Source organism: Delphinapterus leucas, chromosome 3, assembly GCF_059928025.1.
Source record: "Delphinapterus leucas isolate spDelLeu-1000000601 "Yukka" chromosome 3, BTC_Dleu_Yukka2, whole genome shotgun sequence".
NCBI lineage: Eukaryota > Metazoa > Chordata > Mammalia > Artiodactyla > Monodontidae > Delphinapterus > Delphinapterus leucas.
This window is the reverse complement of record NC_143131.1, coordinates 131,827,865-131,853,797: the sequence shown is the minus strand read 5'-3', so window position 1 is coordinate 131,853,797 and position 25,933 is coordinate 131,827,865. Positions and strand designations below refer to the sequence as shown.

At 49.5% G+C, this 25,933-nt stretch overlaps 2 protein-coding genes across 7 annotated transcripts in view; one reads left to right on the top strand and one right to left on the bottom strand.

Moving 5' to 3' along the window:
- The window catches only part of FAXDC2 (fatty acid hydroxylase domain containing 2), a 30,327-nt gene extending 11,502 nt beyond the window's left edge, over window positions 1–18,825 (top strand). The window contains exons 2-9 of one of the 2 annotated variants that reach the window (XM_022590216.3): window positions 234–281; window positions 2,307–2,398; window positions 2,530–2,633; window positions 5,941–6,062; window positions 11,044–11,249; window positions 11,740–11,845; window positions 12,246–12,412; window positions 13,182–18,825. In XM_022590216.3, the coding sequence (XP_022445924.1) occupies window positions 234–281; window positions 2,307–2,398; window positions 2,530–2,633; window positions 5,941–6,062; window positions 11,044–11,249; window positions 11,740–11,845; window positions 12,246–12,412; window positions 13,182–13,338 (1,002 nt within the window). In that variant the 3' untranslated portion in view covers window positions 13,339–18,825. Of the gene's footprint in view, window positions 1–197; window positions 282–2,306; window positions 2,399–2,529; window positions 2,634–5,940; window positions 6,063–11,043; window positions 11,250–11,739; window positions 11,846–12,245; window positions 12,413–13,181 lie in introns of those variants that run through there. The other variant, XM_089909605.1, reaches the window with a different exon arrangement.
- The window catches only part of LARP1 (La ribonucleoprotein 1, translational regulator), a 54,588-nt gene continuing 47,450 nt past the window's right edge, over window positions 18,796–25,933 (bottom strand). For 3 of the 5 annotated variants that reach the window (XM_022590215.3, XM_089909601.1, XM_089909603.1), the window contains 4 exons: window positions 23,624–23,768; window positions 21,636–21,745; window positions 21,337–21,464; window positions 18,796–19,814 (listed from right to left, as the gene is read on the bottom strand). In XM_022590215.3, the coding sequence (XP_022445923.1) occupies window positions 19,605–19,814; window positions 21,337–21,464; window positions 21,636–21,745; window positions 23,624–23,768 (593 nt within the window). In that variant the 3' untranslated portion in view covers window positions 18,796–19,604. The other 2 variants (XM_089909602.1, XM_089909604.1) reach the window with 2 other exon arrangements.

The following is a 25,933-nucleotide window of genomic DNA, read 5'->3' as shown; positions in this document are numbered from 1 at the left end:
CTTCTGCTGTATTCCTGGCTATTCTTGCTTATTTGCTTCTCCATGTAAATTTTAGAATCAGTTTGTCCACCAGGGTTTTTTTTTGGTGTTTGTAAAATCACTCCCAGGTGATTTTAATGAGTTGCCGGCATTAAAAACCACTGCTGGCCATTCACCTTGACTCTCTCTATTCCTTACTTCCTTGGTTGCATGTGAAAATGACATCCAGGCTCACCTGTGCTTTTTCATTCCAGATGAAGGGAGAAGCTGGAAGTGTGCCACACAATGAGAAGCAAAAGCAGGTAAACGCGAGCACCTCACCCACCAAACTGGTGAGAACGCAGCCAGTGACCCTTTCCACATCTGCGCCTGCAGCATAACTGACAACACCGCCCCCCCCCAAGGCTTCGGGACATAGCTGACACATCAGTGAAGTGCTCGCTTCAGTAGCTGAGCAGAATCACTTGACTCCAGCTGCCTGATTATAACTCAAGCCCCTTTGCCTGCATGAAGTTAGCTGAAGAGCCCCGTAGCTGTCCCACCAAGGTCTCTTGGCCCTTAGAATGCCCCAGGCTCAGGCCTTTGGAACCGCCCCTTTCTACAGCTGCTCTGGGGACAAGAGAGGCCCACTGGGGGCTGGGAACTGGGGGGTGGGAACCAGCTGTTGAGCCCAGATAACTTCTGTGCTGCATGCTCCTGCCCTTCACAGAGACCTTTGTCCTGTCAATTTACCTGGCCCTCAGGCTGCTAGAGAGAGAAAACACCACGATCCCTGAAAACACATCTAATCTTACATGTGAAATCGAGGTTTTAAATTTGACTTGGCTTGATTTGATTAAACTCAAATGAAAAATTCCTAGTGAATCTGGAAAGCTCAGGAAAAGGGTCCTTTGAATCCTAAAAAAGGACTAATTGCAAAAGCCCAAGATGAACTGTCTGGCAAATTTGGGGGTGACCTTTGAACAGCCTGTATAAAAGAACAAGTTTCTGTGGTCTTGGCGATCCAGCCCTTAACGGGGGGAGACAGAGAGAGAGAGAGGGAAACAGACGGTCATTTTCAGAGCTCAGAGAGAGAGAAGGTCATTTTTCAAACCTCAGGACCCGAGTAGACCTTTAAAAACATTTCACTTGCCACGGAAAATGACTTACTAACTTCTGATCAAAAGTGGGATAGGGTAATCAGAGAAGAAAAGAGTCAGTGCAGATTCAGGTTGCTCTGAATGAGTCAGTCAAAACGGTCTGCTCCTTTAGATCTCCAAAGGCTGGATTAAAACCTGGCCCCCTATTAGATCAGCTTCCCCTACAACAGTGTATGTGACCTGGTTCACTAACTGCACACACCTATAGGGACCACCACCTCCAGTCCTCTCCCATGAAAGAATATTAGCAGACTGCATCTGGGCGTAGAAACATAGGCTGTAATGGACATTTGTCATTCCTGCCCAAGGTACTTTAGAAATTGGTGACACACCTGGCAGCCAGGGTTTTCCTTCCGCAAGTCTGGGACCTGCTGGTTGACCATCAAGCTCGCAATGACCACTGTTTTAGGCTTTTGGAGGAGAACATGTAAGGACCGCCCAGTGATGGCCAGCGGTCTGTTCTTTGCCCCTAGAAGCCATCATTGTCCCGTTCAGCTGGCAGCCCAGACTAATATCTCCGGAAGGCAGAGGACATATTACAAGGCAGAAAATATGTTTATTTACTCTTTTCTTCAAGGGCAAAAGGGTGATGGGCATGGGAAAACAGGCCTGGCTCAGGAACACAGTTGAAGTCCCCGTGGCCTCATCAAGGATTCTGCAGATCCTTCTGTGATGGCCATCCCAGCTCCGCCTGTCCATTGGAATTAGCTGGGGACCTTTAAAAGACAGGGAGGCCCAGCCCCACCTCCCCTGCCCCGGCAGAGACTCTTATGTAATCGGGCTGGGGAGTAACCTGGATACTGGGATTTTTTGAAAGCTCCCAGGTGATTCCAATGTACAAATAATCTGCATCTCTGTTCAACAAGAAGACTGGTCATGAAATCCCATGGCTCTTGGAAAGCTCACCTGTCCTTCTCTGGGTGATGAAATTGCATGCTAGATTCTCTGGATCAGGTTTGCTCTCTTCCCTCCCCCAACCTTAAGCTCTTTCATACTCACCTCCGCACACAGCCTGAGAGCTCTTGATAAGGAAGAGCCTTCCACGGAAGTTGGGAAAAGGTCAGCAGATGTGCCATGGTGGCACGATTGAGATCCTGATGGCACCTCACTCCTGCCGGGCTTCAGCAGTGAGCTGCGTGTGAAGGCAGGAGGCTTGCTGGGACCTGACGCTTTCTTGTCCTCCCCTAGGAGGGACACATCTGGGGCTCCATGAGGAGGACGGCTTTCATCCTGGGCTCTGGCCTTCTCTTGCTTGTGGCCCTCTGGAACTCAGTCACATGGTGAGTCTTCTCGGCCAGCTCTAATTCGGGAGCTGGGGGCCGTGCGGTGGCGGTCTATGGGCAGAGAATGGATTTAGGAGCTGCCCACCCACCAGTCTTCACCCAGAAACATGAATGAGTTTTCTTTCAAGGCATCTTCAGAGATTTTGGGGTGCTTCTGGCTACTTCTGGCAAGCCCAGTGGGAGAGGCTGCTGTCTACATTCGAAGGGAAGGAGTGGCTCCTCTACATTCTAGGTGAGATTCCCAGACCACCAGCACTTAGGGTTTGGGTACATGGTTATAGCTTAATTCTTTTTCTTTTGTTCTCTACTTTGGGACTTCTCAGTTTATTACTCTAAGGAATGAGGACTTAAAGTTTAAGGCAGTGGTAACCCCAGAGTGCTAAATTTGGGGGTTAATCTGGAATGGATGTTTAAGGATATCTAAGAAAAGAAGCTGAGACACCTCCTCCATCCCCCCAAATAGAAAAATAAAAAGAGAAATAGTTTGTGTGAAAACGAATGCTTGTGAGAGCAGTAATCCTGCTTCTAGATGTCAGGTCCACAAGTGCAAAGGGCTGTTCTGTCTCATGTGAGGCTGTGTCCTTGGACCTGGTGCAATCTAGCTAGCTCTTGGGCCTTGACAGCAAGTGTTCACTCAAAATGTAATTACTGACAGTGCCAAAGCCTGAAAGCAAGCTCAAAACATAGTAGAAGAAAAAACCCATTTTAACATAGGTATTTATGACAGCATTATCTACAATAGTGACTGTCCTCCGTCATACATTCATTCACTCACATAATATCTATTAAGTTATTCTGTGCCAAACTCATTTGTAGGATATAGAGATACTTAAGATAAAGTATTAAGGTAAAATGTCTACCCTATTAAAAAACTATGTCACCGTTTGACTGGAAGAAAATTAATAACTGCAAAACAAACAAACCTCAACCAAAAACACTCTGTCACAGTCTAGAATGGGAGATTAAAAAAGTGTCAGTTGTCACAAAGCAAACATAGAAATAAAATGTTTCTGATGACTGTTTTCTTCTAGGAAGAGAACTCCGAAAATGGGCTGAATATTAAACATGACAGGTTAATGGAACCTTAAGCACTCGTTGAAAAGAACAATGCACATTTGCAAATATACATGGGGAGAGTGGTGGGAAAACATTTTATATGTTTCTGTTACGATGACTGGAAAACCACCTATCACCTCAGGGATAAGCAAATGCCAGAGAGAAAAAATATTTGCCATTTGAAATGTTAGAACTGGAAGACAGTTCAAGATCACCTCTTGTGATTTTCATTCGGTATATTCCTCCAGGAGCCCTTGGATTGACACGTAGGCAGGCACCTCGAAGGGTGGCCCGCTAGGCAGCCACCAACCTAACTCTTTTTTTTTTTTTCAAAATAAAGTTTCTTATTTCTGAGGATAAAAGTAAATACATGCTCACTGTTAAAAATAAAAATCACACAATTCAAATAAGCATAAAGAAGGTGAAAATCACCTACCTCTCATATCCACGAAATAAGCAGTTAGTATACTGCGTATTTGGTTAAATTTAAAAGACGTCTACTATTTTTTTAAATTTATTTATTTTTGGCTGCTTTTTTTGGATCTTCGTTGCTGCACACAGGTTTTCTCTAGTTGCAGAGAGAGGAGGCTAGTCTTCGTTGCGCTGTGCTGGCTTCTCATCGCGGTGGCTTCTCTTGTTGCGGAGCACAGGCTCTACGTGCTCGAGCTTCAGGAGTTGTGGCATGCGGGCTCTAGAGTGCAGGCTCAGTAGTTGTGGCTCACGGGCTTGGCTGCTCATTAGCATGTGGGATCTTCCCAGACCAGGGCTCGAACCCGTGTCCCCTGCATTGACAGGTGTATTCTTAACCACTGAGCCACCAGAGAAGTCCCGACATCTACTATTTTTTTTAACTTTTTTCATTGAATTGATTACGGACATCTTTCCATATCAACTGATACAGATTTGCCCAATATTGTAAGCTGTCCTGTCTATTCCATTGTGTGGAAATATTCTAATCAATTTAGTCCATTCTCTGGGAATTCAAGTGGTTAGGACTCCGTGCTTTCACTGCCGTGGCCTGGATTCAATCCCTGGTCAGGGAACTAAGATCTGGGACATTTAGGTTACTTAAATGTTCTACTGTGCTTTTTTTCCAGTCGCTGAGATGGGCATTTATGTGCACGAGTGTGTGTATGTCTTTTCTTTCTTCCCCTCTTTCTGTCTTTGTCTCTCTGTCTCTGTCTTAGTCTGTCACTCTGATCTTTTCCTCACTTCAGATACTGCCAAACTGCCCTGAGGATGTCTGAGCCAATCCCATTTCCTCACAGTGCTAGCCAAGTATTTTTCAGGTATCAACTACCACACGGCACAGTGATTGATGGAGCAAGAAGGGTACTGGAGGAAGAATGCAGAGACAGAGAATTAAGTTAAACACCCTTGCTCCTTGGAATACTGAAATTAGAGGAGGCGGCAAATCAAGGAAAAATAAAGTTAAAGAGTACAAGAGTTAGGTAACACTACAACGTCACTTGAATAACTGCCAACTGGGGTGGACAAAGTGCTTATTTGTTCACAGGAGGAGAACAGAAATACTTGGGATGACTTCATGGAAAAGTGGGATGTGGGGCAAAAAGCCCTATCTAAATTTGTGTTGATCGGTATTTTCTAAAATACCCTGCAGCACATCAGTTCTATCGGAGGTTAATGGGTGGGGAGACCATAATACGACTTACCATCGAAATGGGACATTTGTGAGAATAAAGGAGGGGTTATTAATCATGATGGATATGATGGATACATACTGAAATTGTCCTGGGCAGACAGGGACGAATGGCCAGTCTATTCTCAGATGTTCTGAGAAGACAGAGTGCTGGGTAAAGAAAAGCCTGAGAAAGGTTGAATTTAACAAAGTCAAACAGGAATTCTCAGAGCTGTGACCACACTTGTCTGGACCCTGACTCTCCAAGAAGGTAGGGTGTGAAGACTGTTTTAACCAAGGAGCCCCTTGAGAGGTAGGTTTTCCACTTTGGAAAATGCTCACTGGACGCCTGAAGTACCCCTGCTCATGTCCTCATAAGGTCATGGGGATTGGGGAACCCAAGTGCCCGTGGTGAGCTGTACCATACCAAACTCCTCCTCTGCTTCTCCCTTTGCTTCTCCCTTCCTTGGCTATTCTTAAAGGGCTCAGTGGGCACAGACACCCAAATGTCAACCGAAATTCATTTCTGTTTGGAGTGTATCATACATCTTACCATAGTTTTGTGTTGTTTTTTTCTCCAACCGCCTAGAAGGTTGTTGTCCCCGTTCTACAGCTAAGAAAAGAAATAGAGACACTCTTTAAGTGACCCATCCCAGTCCCCACAGCTGGTTTGTCACCCCAAGGCTGAAGGCAGGCCCCCAGCCCCAAGCACCCAGACACCAAGGCCCTGGCAAGGGCCTGCCTACGACACAGCCTCAGTTACCACCGAGCATGTGTTCGGGGAATACGTGCGCCGCCAGCTCCTGAAGTTGTCCTGACGTTTCCTTCTTCTTCCCCACCTCAGGTGCCACCCAGGTGCCCGTTCTGCTCTTCTGGACCGTCAGTGGACTTCTACTGGTGGTTGACACGACTGGAAAGCCTAACTTCATCTCCCGCTACCGAATTCAGGTCGGCAAGAATGACCCTGTAAGTGTTGCTGCAGCTTCTCCTGGTCAAGGCACAGAAAGCAGGGGCTAAAGCCACATTCTCCAAATTCTGCTGGCTGGCCCAGGAGAGACCGGGGCCGGTGGGAGCCAAGTGATTCTGTACAAGGCTCCCCCAGGTTAGAAGATTAGAGAGAGGAAATAATATGACATTAGCCAGCCAGCCAAGACTAATGTCAGTCAAGACTAACCTTCTGACTCCCAGGCCTGGCTCTCTACCTGCCTGTGCTGGCCTACGGCACTGTGGTCAGCATTTTAGGAACAGAAATGATTGTCTCAGCCCAGCACTGGACCGAGTCCCAGATATGTCAGGTAGGTCCCCGCCTATCCACGGGAGGAGGGACAGCAATAACTAGATGCTGAAAACACGGATAACAGCTGCCCTTGTGAGAGAGGGACACAGCTGCTGAAACAGCGCATAGCCCCACTATCATATTAATTGCGAATGTGTCGGTGGTGGCTGGTTTTTAAGCAGGTCCTCCTTCCTGATTATCCAGTACCACCAATAGTACGTAGGTCATCCATGGTAAACAAGGCCTGGACCTTGCTGACAAGGAACTCCTGGCCCCGAAGGAGAGAAAAAGCCAAGCACGTATCTTGGATGGACACAGGCCGAGGAATTGAGCCCCACCGTTCACTGCTCCCTGAGCCCGGCTTGCCTGCTTAGCGCTCTGACAACCTCAGAAGCCTTTTCTTACACAACAAGGAAGAAGTTGATGGTTAAACCCAGATTTTTTTACCCCAGCTCCACCAAAACCACATCCTGGCTTCCTTCCCAGACAAGACAATCATTTTCTTTCTTTTTTTTTTTTTTTTTTTTTTATAAATTTACTTATTTATTTGTTTCTGTTTTTGGCTGCGTTGGGTCTTCGTTGCTGTGCGCAGGCTTTCTCTAGTTGTGGCGAGCGGGGGCTACTCTGCGTTGCGGTGCGCCGGCTTCTCATTGCAGTGGCTTCTCTGGTTGCGGAGCACGGGCTCCAGGCTCTAGTTGTGGCACGTGGGCTCAGTAGTTGTGGCTCGTGGGCTCTAGAGCTCAGGCTCAGTAGTTGTGGCACACGGGCTTACTTGCTCCGCGGTATGTGGGATCTTCCCGGACCAGGGCTCGAACCTGTGTCCCCTGCATCGGCAGGCAGATTCTTAACCACTGCGCCACCAGGGAAGCCCAGACAATCATTTTTAATTATCTGTCCAGGTGCCTGGGTGAGTCACCTCAGCTCTCAGGGAATTCTACCCAGGCCAGCACTCTAGAAAGCAGAGTGGCTGAGAAATAGTGCCCTTGATCCAGGATTTCAGGACCGTCCCTTCCTGAACCAGAGCTACTGGCCTGGCTCACAGTTCCCCTCACTTGGGATGGCAGGGGCCTCCTCCATGTCCAGCTCAGCAGGCAGGGACCAGAGCCAAAGGGCTAAAAGCAGGGCTTGTTCCTTGAGAATGTTTCACCTGTCAGACCACGGAGGTCTCCTTACCAGGCACCACTGACTGAATGCGTACGTCTTCAAGGCCAAGTACGGTAAACATCTTCATCATTCAGAAGAGAAAACAGAGGCTCTGAAATGTGACATGGCTTAGAACCATGATTCACACTCAAGTTTTGTGACACCAGGGCTTGTGCCCTGAACCACTAGGCCACATCAGCTCTCAAGAGAATCACCTAGCGCAATAAACTTCACAGTCTACCATGAATGGAGGGCCACACAGGGAAGGTCTCGTGGCATTTGGCAGAAGCTGAGGTTCAGAAAAGATGCACTGACTAGTTCAAGGTTAGACTGTTCTTGGAAAGCTCGTCTCATCTGCTCCTACACTGTGTGCATCCTCAGGTAGTCACACAAGTAAGAAGGAAGCCCCAGACGCCATTTCGTCTTCGGCCCATTCCAAGAAGGTCTGACCCCTGACCTAAGACATCAGAAACAGGTCATCGGGTGGGACCTGAACGCAACGGCATTCATAGGACACCACCAGCCACCCCCGCCGCCCGGCTCTGGTTACCCTCCCACTCATCCCGGACTGGACGGCTAGTTCACGCCTCTCCTCCCTCCTCAGATCCTCAGCACCTCTGCGCGTCACCTCCTCCCAGAGGGTGGCCTTGCCTTCAAGCAGAAGACAGCTCCCGCAGCCGTGCACCACCGCAGCCTGGGGGCAGCACTTGTGCACACGCTCTGACTGCCCACCTGCTGCAGCCTGTGGCCTGTCTCTGGTCCTACTCCAGCCCGTTCCTTCACTGTCTGCACGCTACACCCAGCACCTCTTGTTTACTCCAGCAAGTTGCTCCAGCAATTCTTCCTTCTCTTTCTTTTGTCCTTTTTTTTCCTTCCTCTTCTGGATTTTACTCTCTGGCTTATTACAAACCTGCTATAATTTTTCCCAGCTTAAAACCAAACCAAAACCAAAAACCTTGCGTCCATCTCCCATACTCACTCCCACTCATATTTTTGGTCCCCTTTGCAGCAAAGCTCTTTAAAGGGTTGTCTATACAGTTTCTGATTTCTCCCTGTCCACTGTCTTTTCCCAAAATTTCAGGATTATGAAAAATTGAAAACACATATACAGAAGTGGAAAAGGTAGTAGTACCCTGATCACTCATTTATATACCACCTAGATTCTCCAGTCTTGTCTTAAACATTTTACAATATGTGCTTTTTCTGTATATAAAACTATAAATATCTATGCATCTATAATTTTTTGCTTCATCATTTGAAGCTAAGTTCAGACACCATAAAACTCTAAATCCTTCAGCCTGCACCTCCTAAAATAATCACAAAACAATCCTCTCACCTCCTCTAGAACCTCCTCGCATCAGGCCTTCACCTCCACCGCTCCACCACGATTGTCCTGGGCAAGGTCACCAGTGCTCCTGTCGCAGGCTTGTCTCATTAGACCTACCAGGGCTGTCTCCACAAGTTGCTCATGCCGCAGCCTGTTGTAGCTTCTTATACCGGCTGCCAAGGCCCCACTGTGTCCTCACAGCTCGCCACTCACCCCTTCACAGCCTCCTTTCTGGGTCCTCCCCAGACTAACCTCCCCACCCTCTTTACGCTGACGCCCAGGGCACAGCCTCGTCGTCTTCTCTGTCCTCATCCCCTCAGCGTCGTGACTTTAAATAACCGCCTCAACGCCAACAGCTCGCCAATTTACCTCTCGAGCTCAGAACTCTCTCCCGATGCAGGACTAAACATCCAAATGCCTCCCTGACATCTCCAATGCAACATGACCCAAGGAGAATTCCTGCTCTCCCTGCCCCCAAAGCCTTTGATACCCACAGCCTCCCCAGTGCAGAGGCCTTGGAGTCACCCCTGACGACTGTCTTTCCCTCGTACACCACATCCAATCTATCAGGAAACCCTATTGGCGCAATTTCCAAATGGATCCAGGATCCAGCCCTTTCCCACCACCTCCATCGCCGCCATCCTCTTAAATGCGTACTTTAGCACTTCTAGTCTTCCCGTTTGTATTCTTGGTCTCCTATTGTCTATTCCCAGCACAGCAGCCAGAGTAACCCTGTAAGATCCTGTCACTTCTCCGCTCACAACCTTGGGATGACCCTCGCTTCTCTTGGAATAAAAGCCAAGGTTCTCAAAGTGGCCTACGGGGCCCTGTACGCACTGGCTCCTCCCTGCCTCTCTGACCTCCCCTCCCACTTCTCCCCACCTCACATCTCACTCTTCTCCAGCCAAGTACGCCAGGAGTGTGGCCTATCGTGGAGCCTTTTCACCAGCTCTTCCCTTTGCCGGAAGACACTTCCCCCAGATACCTGTTTCCCTCATCTTTGTTCAGATCTCACCATCTCAACGAAGCCTACCCTGACCATTCTACTTAAAACGATAAGAGTATAAACTCAGTGAGGGCAGGAATCTTTTTGTTCACTGCTTCCTTCCCAGCACATAGAACACTGCCTGAAACACAGGGGGCGCTCAGTATCAGCTGAGTGAGTAATCACATGTCACACCCACCTCCTGGTCAAGGCTGCCAGAAGAGGTGTACAGCTTCCTCTGTGGTGCTCTCAGACCAAGGCTGCCCAGACCTGGCTTCACCATGGGATGAATTCTGGTCCATCAGTACATGCAGGACATGGAAAAGGCAGAAGAACAGGCAGGCCTGAAGTATGAGGACCACGCTGAACCCGGCCGCACCTTGGAGCAGAAACCCTCCAGCTTGCAGACAGTTCTCAGGAGGGAATCCCCTTTGAGAATGCCAAACCAGTTCATCGGGACCAGCAAGTGACCTGTGGAGATGGGGCTATTCCCAGGAGCTCCAGGGCTCTGACAAATGGAAGGGTCAGGGGTCACTGGTTCCCAAGGAAACGCTGGCTGTAGTCTTGAGGCTCAAAGGGATGTGAGCGCGTGAGGCCAGCTCTCCACAGCGCTCTGGGGAGAATGCGCAGGCAGCCCCTCATCCTGACAGCCCCACCCTGAAAACCAGCAAGACCTGCTCACAGCAAGCGGGACAAGAGGCCAGATAGCAGCTCCCTGGCTCCCATCCAGGGAGGCTGGACCACACGAGGAGGCAGGCGACCCTGATCTCTGCACCCGATCCTGGTCAAGGCTCTCTGGACGAGCAGGGACCAAAAGGCTGAAGAAGGAATGAGGCTGGGAGCCTTCTCCCAGCACCCTGGAGGCTCCCCAAGATGCCTGTCGGGAGTACGTGGGGTTGGGCCTGGCCAGAGAAATGGGGAGGACAGTGGTGGAAGCTGCAGAAGCAGGAAGGAGCAGGCAGCTTCAGGCAGAAACTGAGGCCGGGGGAGGGGAGTTTCCAAAGGCAGGGCATTACCAGGCGGTTCCATCCCTGGGCTGGGCAGCACTCAGGGGTTGCTGGCTACAGGCAGACATCACTCCTAGCATCCAGCCCCGAGCGAGGGCCTCCCGAGAGCTGCTCACAGAGGAGCCTGGTTCCTAGAAGGGAAAGACCTACTTCCCACACTCTCATCCACCTCCTTTCTTCCTTCTTCCCCCCCCCCCCATCCCGGACAGGTGGACCCCATGAAACTACGCCAGTCTATCCACATGGTTCTCTTCAACCAGTTTGTGATCTCTTTCCCCATGATGGTCTGGCTCTATCCCATCCTCAAGTTGGGGGGCGACCCCTGCCGCCGAGAGCTGCCCGCCTTCCACTGGTTCCTCCTGGAGCTGGCAGTCTTCACGCTGACTGAGGAAGTGCTGTTCTACTACGCACACCGGTGAGCGCTTCCTTTCTGAGCACAGCCAGCTCCTCACCCTCCCAGGCTCACCCGCCAATGGGGCTGAACCCTGGCCTCCTCGGAGTTGCAGGGGTGCGACCAACAGCACCTGGCATCAAGAGCCTCCCGCTAACTAGCTAACACGAAGACAACTCTTCGCTCCACAGCTGACAATGTGCGACCACCGACGAGGGTCCGGGATCTCCGTTCATGTGTGTGGCAGGGCAGTTTCCCATTCATCCCCTTCACTGAATCCTTTCTAGCCATCCTCCCTATTTTATAGCTCATACAACTGAGGTAGAGAGAGGCAACGTCACCAGAACAACTCACAAGGCAGGGCTGTCGGAGCACCAATCCAGTGTGTTTTCACTGGATGTGAAACTTTGCTCCATGGATATAACCCCAGTTCCTACCTTTGGTTTCTCGTGTTCTGGTGGGGCAGGGGGAGAGGGAGGTTGGCCGATTTATCAACTGTTAACTCTCTTCCCAGCCTCCTTCACCACCCAAAACTCTACAAGAAAATCCACAAGAAACACCACGAGTGGACAGCTCCCATTGGCGTGATCTCCCTCTACGCACATCCTATCGAGCACGTGGTGAGTAGAGCTCGGCTCCCCCAGAGGAAAGGGCAGCGGGCGCCAACCCCCTTCCCTAAGGTAGTCTCCTGCACAGAGCGGGATCACACTGGCTCTTTCTTCTGCCCATTCAACGGCTACCATTTGTTGTTGGCATATGCCGGGCGATGCTACATGCTCAACATAAGTTATCTCATTTAATCCTCCCAACAACTGTTTAAATCCTCATTTTGCTAATGAGGAAGTTGAGGTTCAAACAGTTAATAACTTGTCCTAAGTTTCATGTCTGAAGGAGTCCAGCAAATCCAGTCCCAGAAACTCATTCAGCTTCCCCAGATCTGGGTCAAGAAGTCTTCCCGGACACCCACCTGCGTCCCCTCCATCCCCTTGGGCCCCTCTTCGAACAGCCCTCTCCTTGCAGGTCTCCAACATGCTGCCGGCGATGGTGGGTCCAATCGTCATGGGATCCCACTTGTCCTCCATCACCATTTGGTTTTCTTTGGTCCTCATCATCACCATCATCTCCCACTGTGGCTACCACCTACCCTTCTTGCCTTCACCTGAATTCCATGACTACCACCATCTCAAGTAAGGCAACCCTCCCCACTGTGGGTCTCTGGGCAGTAGCCCCCACGTTGACTCCTAGAACTCCTGACAGCAGACACCGGTGTCTCAGTTCAAATGTGGGTCTAGTGGAGGGAGAGGTCTGCAGGTGGGGACAAAGGTGACCATCCTGGGACCCAGATCACCTTGCCATTCTCTTTCTGTCTGATATTGGGTCTTCCTGCCACTATGGGTCTTTAACCTGCATTTAGGTCCTGGACCCTTTGAGGGTCTAGTGTAAGCCATGGGCACTACCAGGAAGATGCATACATGCATAGAATTCCCGCAGGCAATTCAACAGAAGCTGTGCACACTCTGAAAGCCTCCAGGCTCGTGGAAACTCCTGCACCAGAATCACCTGAGATGCTTTCCTCAAATGCAGCCTCTTGGGTTCCACTCCAAATACCCTGAATCAAAGCATCTGGGGGAGCAGGCCTTGGCATCTGCATTTAGTTAAGTGTTCCAGGGGATTCTGATGGAGGTGGTCCCAGAACCTACCTGAACAAGCTGGCTTTGCCCCAGGTTCTGACTTGTGTGCGTCGAAATCACAGAGAGCTTTCCAAAGGAAGAGCATAGCTTTTCAGTCTGGAATGGCCCCAGGAATATGTGCACCACCGCCTGGGTTAACCGGAAGCAGGTGGGCAGCATGGTGGGGATGGGTGTGGGATAGGAGGGCTCAGAAATGTGTGTGAGGCTGGCACAGGTGAAATGAACGTGAGCTCGCCCGCCTCCAGCACCCTCCTCTCTCCTCCAGGTTCAACCAGTGCTATGGGGTGCTGGGGGTGCTGGACCACCTCCACGGGACTGACACTGTGTTTAAGCAGACCAAGGCCTACGAGAGACACATGATCCTGCTGGGCTTCACCCCACTCTCCGAGAGCATCCCAGATCCCCCGAAGAAGATGGACTAAGACACGGCCCGGGTGCCATCCTAGCCGTGCCCTCTGCACGGTCTGCTAAGGTGGCCTGAGGCCTCCTGGTCGCACCTACCAACTCGCTCCTTCAGCCACGCACTCTGATGACAAACCACAAGGACAGGGGGGAGGTCAGCTTCCTGGAAAAGCAGGCCCAAGGAGGAGGGGACCAGGGCTCCCCCAACTACCCCTATCATCCCAAAGGGGACCAGGGATTGGCGTAACGAAAAAATATAGCTCCCTGGAATGGAGACCAGTCAGAGGGAAGAAGCCACTTTGAGAGGGCTCCTGGGGGGTCCCCCTGGTCCTCTGCTGTGGAAGGGGAAAGGGACACCAGATGACTCCTTGGTAGCCCTGCCAGGACAGAGAATGACAAAGGTGGCAGGAGGCCGTGTGGCTCCAGCCATAGCTCCTGATGCCAGGGGGTGGGAGAACCAGAAGATACTGCTTTGCCCCTTCCTGTCCCCAAAAGCCTCTCTCATTCTGTACTCAGGCCAGGGCCAGGACACCCTGGCAACGGTTCTGGGATCAAGTCCCCACTGCTTCCCAACACACACACGCACGCGCACACACACGCACGCGCACATGCACGCACACACACAGACACGCAGCGTGATAAAGACCCCACTTCAACTCTGCCCCACTGCAACTGGACATCACCCCTCTCTGAAAATACCAATCACAGGAGCTCCTCCTGTGATTACAACTGAGATACCAAAAAGAGGCACAGACCAAATCTCAATACCTTCAGCCACAGGCGGAAACCAAAGGCCAAACCCTGTGGCCCCGCTCAGCTGGGGCCCCCTTTTAGCCACAGAGGGTAGGGTCAGAGTTGCTGACCTTTGGGGACACCCAACTGAGGCCCCTTATTAGGCTCTCTGAAGCAGGACCAAAGGAGCTAGAACCCTCTTCCTCCACTAAAGCAAGAAATACACGGCTGAACAGAGGGTAAAATCCTTATTTCCCTCTCAAATGATGAACCAGTTGTTTCAGCACCATTTTTACAGGATGACTTTAGCAGTAATGCCTTTTCCAATGGGACCTTATTGTCTACCACAAAACCACAGAGCTGCCCAGGTGGAAGCAGTCCTCACCCTGGGTTCGCTCAGCTGCTTCTGACATTGCCAGGAACCCTGTGGCTCCCAGTATCAACGTGAAGACACTCTGATTTGCAAGGCCACCATTATAGTTTCCAAAGTCTGATATTCTCCTGAACATTCAGTTCTCCTCTGTCCAGAAAACCACCCGCTGTAGTTTTATAAAATACTTTAACATCTGATAGGGCCACATCTCCAGGCAGAGCTATCAAAGAGGACGACCTCCTGCCACGGGCCCTATCTCCCCAGAGGACCTGCCCAAGAGGCCGACCAGGCGCTTAGCAGGCAGCGTCCTCCTCGGGCCCGGGTGGGCTCAGCCCCCTCCCTGGGACCGCATGCCCTTCGCTTGAGCACAGCTCCTGGTGCACCAGTGCTGGACGTGCTCATAGCTGCTGACCTGCACCCACAACCTGTCCTACGAATAAACAAACAGTTGGAAAACGGTCCCTCTTCAGTGCACTGAGCGAGGGTCGGGAATGAGGAGTGTGGAGGAAGAGGAAGAATGGCGGTCTCTCCTTTTAACATCTGTAGACCTGGAGGTGCTGCTGGGGCGCAGAGGGGCGAGGGGCCTCGTTCTCTCACCCTTTTTCTTAGGCAGGTCGCTGGGCCTGGCCCCGACACTGGTTACCAAATAGCCTCAAGGAAAGGTCGAGGTCTCAACACTGGCAGCAGAAAATGTGAATGGAGAAAGGATGGAGAACAAACCGGTCTCCTTTGCAGTGGATACTTGGGTTTTTGTCTCCCTACGTGAGTCGTTCCGGCATCACGACCACATGGTGTCTGTGCGCCACAGCAGCACAAGGAAACACTCTGTGGCTTCTTTCAGAGTATTCCCAGCAAGCCGTGGAAGGAATGAATGTCTTCCTCTTCCCGGAGCGGCCCGCAGAAGCCCTGCCCACTGTCTCCTAGCCTCACCTTTGGCCCCTGCGGGCCATCGGTGCTCTTAAAGTTCCTGTTCACCTGACACAAGGTGGAATTGTCTGGAAAACCATTTCAGATGGGACGCTCAAGTGCCAGGCCCAGGAGACAAACAGCTGTCAGGGAATGAGTAAAGCCCAGGAGACAAACAGCTGTCAGGGAATGAGTAAACAAGGCTCATGTTCAGTTTTGTAATGACATCCCAAGGCCAGGCCGGCATTCAGACTGTTATCACGGCTGGTCCCTGGCCTCACGGGCCAGGGAGAGGCACCAGCGGCTCAGGGGCCGGTCCCGGTGGGAGCGCTCATCCCTCCTTCCCCGGCGTCAATCCTCAGGGCTCGGTGGCCGACCTGGATTCCACAGGGCCAGAGTGTTGGTCCCTCCTTTATACCCCGCAGGGAAGTCTGTCCAGTGAGGAGTCACAGCAACTTGTATCTTCCTGGCTGTGCCCTGACACCATGCCAAGCCACAGCCAGTGCCTGAAGTCCTGGAATTCCAGCTGCTGGAATGGTGTCGCTCTGGTCTGTGGCACTGCCTACAGCTCCCCCATCTCACTTGAGACACGAGGCGGACATGAATTCAAGGCTGGCAGAAGCTCTCCGTATCTCCCAGGAACCACCTGGAAGCACCAGCGGCCGTAGGAGCTGTGTCGGGAGCCCCTGCCCTGGGCAGAATCCCCGACAGCACAGTGGCAGAGCCCCGCAGAGGTTTCATGTGCACATCCCGAGCGCAGGCTCCTCTGGATCTGCGGTCGGAAGGCGAACCAGGCTCCACCCCACACACCCAACAGCTGCACCCCTCATGGGAGACCAGCCAGGCTTTTGCCTTTTCAAGTTTTTATTTTTATACATTTTTTTTGTATTAAAAAGAAAAGCATAATTACCACAAATTACAAACGACTAAAGCAGGACTAGAATAATGAATGAATCACTTCAGCCTGGAAAGCAGATAGTCTCAATAATATTAATGTTATAATACAAGCTCATTCAAGTATTTTACATTTTTTTGTCCTTGTAAGTGTGATATCCTAGCACATGGTAAAGATAACGTACTATGAGCATAAGGTGGAACCTTCTCCGCAAAGCCGGTGACAAGTTTTCCTCTCCAGTCAGAAATGGGCTGTATGCTCTGATCTTCTCTGCCTCTGCTATCAACACGGCTGAAGGAGAGGGTGGGGCTGGGGCACATCCCGGGCCCTGCGCACACAGGAGAGACCTGGGGCCCCGCTCAGGAGGCACCAGGCGATCCAGACCGCTCTACCCAGGCTTCTGGCAAAAAACCACCACCCTCCCTATAAGCTAGTCGTCCTTCTTGCCCCTCCTCCCCACTGCCAGGGCTTTCTGAGCAACTTTCTTTTTAAAAACCAATCATCAGGAAAGGGGAAAAAAGAGCTACAACAGAACAAAACAAAAACGTTAACAACTTTGACACGGGGGGCTCTGCACCTGGATCTGAGCCCAAGGGGTCCAGGCTGGGGCAGGCTCGGGCAGCCCCTCTCTCCTGGTAGTGCCTTTACTCCCAGATTCAGGAGAGCACGAGAGAAACCTGCCCCTTAGCAGGGCCGAGGTACACAGACCTTCTGATGTTTGATGCCCAAAGGCTGTGTTGGCATGGACCAATCTTGGAAGGGTACAGGATGAACAGAAGGATTTGGGCAGGCTGTTGCTTTGTGTCTCCGATCTTGGATCCCCATGGAGGATGGTGCTTGTCACAGATACATCGGTCCTAAATTCAAGTGTCTTCAGAAAGTGAAGATGTAAACTACTCTTTGCAACATTAACTCCGAACATGTTACAAAAAAAAAAAAAAAAAAAAAAGGGGAAGAAAAAAAGGAAGAAAAAAGCCCCCCCAACCCCAGCCTGTGTTGAGATGACGTCCTCACCTCCCCACCCAAAAGGGGCTTCCTCTTTGTGGGGTGTCTGTGGGGAGGATCAGGGAGAGGATGGCAGCCCCCTGGCCTGGGAGTAAACTCTAGATAAGAACAGCCTTTCCCCACACTCCCAAGGCTTCCTTGTGCCCCCAAACCCAGCAGAGGACAAACACTGAGGTTTCTGTGGTGCTGGATACAGTACAGGGCTGAGCAACCCAAAGGAAAGAAAGAGGCAATGAAGGGAAGGAGGAGGGCGTCCAGTGTCTGGCACATTGTGGGGCAGGCACCAGACTGGGCAGGGAGAGGCCTCAAACCCCACTGTCAGAGCAGAGACCAGACACTCATCCTTGGCTTTCGAGACAACCGGCTCACAGGAACTAAGATGGGCTTCCCCATACTAACTGCTGGGAGGGCAGAGATGGGGGAGGGCACAGGCCAAAGCAATGAGGTGCCCAAGACACAGGGCAAGCCCTAGCCAGCCTGAGATACTGTCTCCGACTCCCAACTTTAGGGCCCGACAGAGGAAGCAGTTGACAAGGGCCAAGAGGCGTGAGCACATGACCACCACCACCCTGTGGTGAGCGTGTTGGCACACCCACACCCAGCCCCGTTTGTGAGGGTCAGTTCTGGGTCACCCTCCCTAGCTCTGGATGCCAGGAGACTCCAGCCATTCCACTGTCATTCACAGCCCAAGTCAAGCAGTCAGTGGCTGGAGAAGTCAGGTATACTCTATGTCCACATATACCTTCCTGCCACAGAGCTTCTCCAACTGGCAGGACCACCCCCACCCTCAAAGCCTCCTCAATCTCTCGTTCCCAGGCGGGGTCAACTGGAGGGTGGGCAGAGATGGCTTGCAGAGGGGGCGGGGCGCAAGATGGGGATACCCACCCGGCCCAAGGGAGGAGAGGCATCTCTCTCCACCTTTTAAGAGACAAAGCCTCCTTGAGGTCTCAGAGATCAAGGGAACGCAAGAAAGGTTTCCAAGCCTCAGCTGCCAAGTGTTCACCTTTCCCCTCTGAGGTGGGGGAGACAGTCAAGCTGAGGACGAGTGTGTCCCAGATCCAGGCCAACGCTGTCCTCCAACAGTCTGAAGCAAACTTGGCCTTGGCGTTCCAAGGGTAGGATGAAGGGTGTCACGGCAGGACGGGCCCTGGCGTGAGGCAACAGCAAGCAGAGCAAGGACACGACAGTGGCAGCAGTGTACAGACACGGGACGTCAGCTTCAAATGATGCAACAGCGGAGATATTCTGGGCACGGCTCTGATCTGAGCCGCCCCCAACTCTCTTGCCTACAGGCAGGAGGCACTGTACATGCAACTCAATCCAGAGACAGATTCTAGTCAATCCAGCCCAGGCACATCCAGAGAAGGTGGGAGCTCTTCGAGTTGACTCCACCGAGGAAAACAGGCATTTGGGTATTTCAGATTCCCACTCCACAATAAGGCAACTTTTAAAAAAATACTATTTCCAAGAACAAAACAAGAAAATTCCAAGGGTAGGGGAAAGACATCACTTTCTGTGGATTAGGTGGGGGTTTTCTGATGGGTTTTTTTGGTCTTTTATGGTCGATTTTGTCTTTTTTTTTTTTTTTTTTTCTTTTCCATTTTCCCAAGGATGGAAAGGTCAGAGAAAAATAAAATAAATCATCTTTCAATAGTCTCTTCTGGTACGAGCAGCGTCTCTCTGGGCTGGGGAGTAAGGGGCATGGGGGGAGGGGAGTGGAGAGAGGCCAAAACCTTCCCCACCCCCACTTCTAGATCCTTTGGTTTCCTTCTCCCGGAAGATGGCAGGAGGGCGTGGTAGGGACAGCAGGGAGAGAACAAGGTGATGGCAAGCCCCAGATGATCAAGGGGCTGGTGCTTGTGGGGCCCAGGGACGCTGCCAGAGCCTTCTGTGAAACAGTGCTGGGCAATGGGGCCCACAGGGCCTTTCTGTGGGCTGCATAGTTGGCTGGCGGGGGAGCAGGACGCAGCTGTGGATGGGGACCAGGGTTGCGGCCTACCAGCCGCGGGCAGGGCTGCAGAGTGATTTTGGTAATCCAGACGAACTATCAATAATTTAAAACTTGATATATATATATGTATATATATATATATAAAAAAAATTTCCCCCCTTACCCTCCCCCCCCCCCAGAAGAAGCTAGGATGTGAAGAAGAGCCATGGAGAGAGAAGAGGGAAGGGGTGTGTGGAGGCTCCTGCCCAGGGGCGCCTCCGATAGCCCAAATGGTGTACACGCTGCTACTCAGCACAAAGGCCCATCCCAACAACTACAGGCCTGTCCCTTCTCTGTCCCCTCTCCTGGGACTGGGCACCCCCACAGACTCTCACCTACCCCCTCCATCCCTCCTCCCCACAAAACCCCAGGGCTAAAGGGTTTTTCACTTTCCCAAAGTCTGTGCGTCCGAGTGCTGGCTTGTCCATTTAGCGTCTTCTCGGATGGGCTGGCCGGTAGCTGGTGTGGGGGGTTGGCTGACCACGGCGGAGGGCCTGCCGGAAGACTGGGAGGGGCACCGCCTCCTGCCCTCGCCGCTGCCACCTCCTGCTGCCACTGGGTGTCGCTTGTGGTTGCCCTCCTCACCCATGGGGGGCTGCAACAGAGGAGGGAGTCAGAGGTGATGAGGGAGCACTACTACCCACACCCCCTTCCTTGCCAGAGCTGTCTAGAGACCCCCTAACTTCCTACCTCCCAGTGTAGATGATGAACAGGTTTATAACCCTAAAAACCAGTCACCCGTTTTACTGAGCACATCTCTATGCCAAGAGGCCAAGCCTTGTGCTGGTTTATGCACATTCACTCCGGTGGTCTACACCACCCTTTGATGTAGACATGACCATCTGATTTCACAGATGAGGACAGCGAAGCATAGAAAAATAATTTGCCAAGGGTCCCAGAGCTTCTAGCTGGTAAAGGCAAAATCTGGACCAGGCCCGTCTACCTCTGAAGCCCAGGCCTTTATCCATACAAGTTTCTGCTCCCCTTCTGAGAAGAGGTCACTGCTCAGGAGATGGTACATGGGACGTGGCATGCAATATGCTGCAATGCCTCCGCTCAGAAGGCCCAGATGCTCCTGGGGACTGCCTCACGCCCCTCAAGGCCCTAAAAAGGACACTGATCTTAAGAGTCAGACCGGGATCCAGTCTAGCCTCACCACTGCCAAAGGTCCCGTAATAACCCCGAGGACACTTCCTTCCCTTTCTGGGAGCCAAGAGTGGAGCCCTTCTTGCTCTACTCCCAACAGGTCTTCCTATTCTCTGCCCATGTACTCCCCGCTCCAGGCCCAGAAAGGAGGAAGACCTTAAGGATGGAAGACAGCGGACTCATCTTTTTGTCAGGACACCCGAGCAGCGCTGCCACTATCTCACTGGCTGGCCGTGGGCTCCAGTTCATCCACTGCTATAGTGATGATAACAGTAACCCTGCCTGCTTCATATTATAAAGGTTAAATGAGGTCAGTGTAAGTGCCTAGCGCTATCAGTGTCAATTTTTAAATAAATGTGAGGACTATTATTTACTTCTATTTGCCCTTTTGCTAAAAGGGTTCAAGGGAATAAGATGACTGGCATATCCCTACTACATTATAATCTCTCTGAAGGAAAAAGTTTTACTTATCTCCGGAGTCCCTGAAGCACCTAGCACGGAAGAGGAACCAGCAGTAATAACTTTGACCCACCACTGGATGTCACTGTCGAGTCACTGCTCCAAGAAGATGAAGTGGGCGGAGCAGGGAAGAATCAGACATATTTTATAAACTTCTGGGGTTAGAACTGACCTCTCCCAGAAAGACATTTACCTTAGGTACTCATCCTGATCACCTCTAACTAAGGCACAGCAGCAAGGAGGGTTAGAGATAATAGGGAAAGAGCATTATGATGGTTTAGCCACATCCACCATGGGAAAGGGAGGAAGGAGCAACCATACACCCTCCAATTAGCCTTCACTGCCCAACTTCTCACACGCTCTGTTTAACAAAGAAACTGAGGCCCAAATGGGGGCAGGAAGGGTCCCTGAGCTAGTGGCACAGCTGGGATCAAAATCCAGGTATCCTGATGTCTGGTCCAGTTTTCTTTCTAGGACAATCAGGGTGGGAAAGAGGAGAGACATCCACTCACATCCACTCGGAAGTCTTCAAGACGTCGGAATTTGCCGAGGTATTCTTGAAGTTTGGGGTCAATGTCCAAATTTTTGGCTTTGGAATATTTCAAGAAGGCCCAGAACTTCTCCAGCCCGTACAGCTGACCTGCAGGGAAAGAGGAGAAAGAGGTAGAGAGAGACTTGGTTCTGCGAAGTTGAGAATAGAGAGGTTCAGGAGAGGGAGGTATGACATGATACAGACAAGCCCAGGCAGAGCTAGGGGCCGAGAAGACTGAGATGACCAGGGCTCGCAGAGCCCCAACTCTTTGACTCTTACCAGCTTCATAGTCCTTCACGGTTTCCTCCTGAAAGTCCTTAAATATGTCCAGCCGGAACTTCTTTTCCAGGCCATAACTGTAGTATCGAAAAAGGCACTCCAAACCATATCTGTAGAAGAACACAAGCCAGTGAAATTGGGACAGTTTCTTTATCTGTAAGACAGGAAATGCACCTGGATGATAGATGAACTATGAAACAGTTTAAACACATGGATTATTGAGAAAATGGTAAGCATACTTTGAGAAGGCTAACATTTAACGCTAGTCTAAATGAGTCCAGCATTAAATGTTTGCCAAGGGTCAGCAAACTGAGGCCGAATGAACGACAGCATCCCTGCCCACACCCATTTGCCTATGAGATATCACTGGGTGCTTTCTGCTACAAGAGCAGAGCAGTTGAAACAGAGACTTTATGTCCCACCAAGCCCAAGATATTTGTTGTCTGTCCCTTATGCAAAGTTTGTCAATCACTGGCATGAACTCTCTGCAAAGCCATTTGACCATGCCAATTAGTAGGTTTCTTCATTTACCTCAGAAATTTCAATTCTAGAAACATATACCAGGGAAATGACCAAAAATGTAGACTAAGATTGTACAGATGTACAAAATTGTTCATAGCAGCATTATTTTGAAAAATTTAAATGTCTTAGAGAAGCGATTAAGAAAAATCATGGTAACTTAGTACAAAAGAATAATATAATCTATTAAAAATTATAATGGGGCTTCCCTGGTGGCGCAGTGGTTGAGAGTCTGCCTGCCGATGCAGGGGACATGGGTTCGTGCCCCGGTCTGGGAAGATCCCACATGCCACGGAGCAGCTGGGCCCGTGAGCCATGGCCGCTGAGCCTGCCCGTCCGGAGCCTGTGCTCCGCAACGGGAGAGGCCACAACACTGAGAGGCCCGCGTACCGGAAAAAAAAAAAAAAAAAAAAAAAATTATAATGTAAATATACTACTGAGAGATGTTTACAATATATTATAAAGTAGAAAAAACACATTTCAAACTGCTATATGTAGAATAAACCCACTGTTGTAAAGAAATATGTAAAATTTATATCTATATATGCACACACAAAGTCTGGAAGGGCACAGACTACATATATTAAATATTATTGACACTGGTTATCTTTGGGAATTGGGATTTTCAAATGATCTTGTCTCATGTAACAACTTCTGTAAGGAGGCAAAAAGGTTAAGTATTTTAACAACATGGAAAAGTGCTCATGCTTATAAATGATAAATAAGACATAAAAAGGCATCCCTTGCATGACCTAAATATGCATAATATGGCAGAACATTAACACTGGTTGTCTCTGTACTGAAGGACATTTTCCCCCAGCTTCTTTAAACATTTCTGTCCTTCTCAAATTGCTTACAGAGAAAACATTTTACTTGGGAGAAAAAGTGTCCCTTCAAAGTTTTTTGGGTTTTTTTTTGAATAGCAAAATGTTGAAAGCAACCAAAGTATCTATTAATAGGAGACTAGTTAAATAAATTATGGTACATCTATACAGTGTAAGACCATACAAGCTATAAAAAAAGAACAAGAAAGTCATTTATAAATGGATACAGAGTGATCTCTAAAATACAGCCTTAAGTAAAAAAGTGAGGTGCAAAATAATATCTAATGGAGGCCATCTCTTGTGTAAACAAAAGGGGCGTGCGGGGAGACTACCTAGGTCTGTTCTTGCTTACATAAGCAAAGTATTCTTATAAAGGACTCACAAGAGTCTAACAATACTGGCTGCCTGTGGGGAAGGGAACTAGACGGCTGTAAAACTGGGATAAGGAGACTCCTCACTTGCTACATAACCTTCCGACTTCTTTGAATTTTGAATATATTACTCATTCAAAGTAGTAATTTTTTACAAAGTACATGAAATATATATACAATAGATTTCCAATTACAGTTCTGGAAGTAGACCCAACGGAGAACCCTCGCCACGCCCCCAAGCCCCAGCCAGAGCCTTCACCCCAATCCCACTCACCTGTAGCCTTCTTTGGCATCCTCCAGAGCCAGCTGCTTGAACTCCTCATACATCTTTTTGTTGAAGTGATCTCGGAGGAAGAAGGACCAGAAGCGGAAGAGAGTGTTCATCTCCTGAGACTGGCCAATGCCCAAGCGCTTCCGCTCTGATTGAGGAGGAAGGAGGAAAGATGTGTTTTAGAGCCAGGCTGCCTGTGCTTCAGGGGACAAATGATCCTGGGGCTCAAAGACATCGGTCTTTTCTCCTCCCAACTCCCTTCCTCATCACCTGCCCCCTTAAGTGTTTGGGGGAGTGTTCATTGAGGACTAACTACCCTGCGTCAGGCTCTGCTGCTCGGCACTGGGCCTGAGCACCCCCAGAAGTAGGGGGCCTCAGCTTCAGAGCCAGGCCATCCTGGTCTAGCTCTCCACCTCAAAGGTTACTGCTCCCAGTGTAGTTATATAACAAGGAAAAGCATCAACAAATAATTTGTGTACTCCAACAAATTATATTCTTCACTATATCATCAGTACCGATTATTTCAGCAGTCCTACAATATTAACGAGTAAAAATGGTACCATTAAAAAACATATGTAAAACACCCAAGAAGCAAAAGGAAAAAACAGAAAAATCTGATATCACTAAAAAATTAAGAACCTTTGTTCTTAAAAGGACATGATCAACAAGGTGAAAAGACAACCCACAGAATGGGAAAAACTATTCGCTAATTATGTTATCTGATAAGGAGCTTGTACTTGGAATATATAAAGAATCATTACAACTTAATAATAAAGACAAACAATCCAGATAAAAAGTAGACAAAGGATCTGAACAGACATTTCTCCAAAGAAGACATTTCTTACAAATGGCCAATAAGCACATGAAAAAATGCTCAACATTATTAGCTATCAAAACCATATCAAATCAAACCAAAACCATAAAAAGATATCACTGCATACCCACTAGGATGGCTATACTCAAAAAGATAGACTATAACAAGTTTTGGGAGGATGTGGAGAAATCAGAACCCTCATACACTGCTGTTAAGAACATAAAATAGTGCTGCCACTTCGGAAATCAGTCTTGCAGTTCTTCAAAAGGTTACTCAGAGTTACACTATGATATGACCCAGGAATCCCACCTCTTCCACTCAAGATAAATGAAAACCTATGTCCACACAAAAACATGTACAGGAATGTTCAAAGCAGCATTACTCATGATAGACAAAAAGCAGAAACCCAAAATGTCCATTGATTGACGAATGGATAAACAAAATGCGGTACATCCATAGTGGAACGTTGTTTGATAATAAAAAGGAATGAAGTACTGATACATGGTACAACATATAATGAACCTTGAAATTATTATGCTAAGGGAAAGAAGCCAGTCACAAAGGACTACATATTGTATGATTCCATGTATATGAAAAGTCTAGAACAGGCAAATCCATAAAGACAGAGAGCAGAGTGGTGGTTGCATAGGCCTGGGACGAGTTGGGGAGGTGGGGGGGTGGGGAGTGACTAGTAAGGGGCACAGGGTTTACTTCTAAGGTAATGAAAATGTTCTAAAACGGATTCTAGTGATGGATGCACAACTCCTAAATATACTAAAAGCCACTGGCTGCACTGTACACTTTAAATGGATGAACTGTACGGTATGTAAATTGTATCTCCATAAATACACACACACACACACACACACACACACACACACACACACATGAAGAGGGAAGTAAGGCAGATGAACCAAGCATTTAGCAGCCTTGTTTTGCTGAATAAAAGGGGATTGAGTGACTTAGTAACTCTAAGTGAGCATTCAGATCGACTCTGAGCATCTTTAGAAACAACCTGACAGAAACCTACAGTTAAAAGCTATCTCCTCTGTGATGAAAGGTAACAGGTGAGAGCGTCTAGAGAGGCTCTCTCCTTGCAGTCTCATCTAGAGCAGGGGTCAGCCATCTCTTTTTCTGTGAGAGGCTGGAGAGTAAGTATTTTAGGCTTTGCAGGTCACATATGGTCTCTGCCATAAATTCTCTCCCTCCCCACCCCACAAACACTCAAAAATGTAAAAAACTGTTAGCTCCAGGGCCGTACAAAGATAGGCTGCTGGCTGGATTTGGTCCACAGGCCGTCACTGTTCTAGAGAATATACGCTGTCTCATGCACACCCTTTTGTGACACTGGTGGTCTTGCAGACCCAGGAAAATTCTTGGTATTTTTTACATCAGTAGAGAAAGATCAACGAACAGGAATGTTCTAAGCACCAGGTTCTTTTTGCCTCCTGTATTCCAAAACTACCTGGCTATTATGTCATATCACTTCTTGCTCTGAG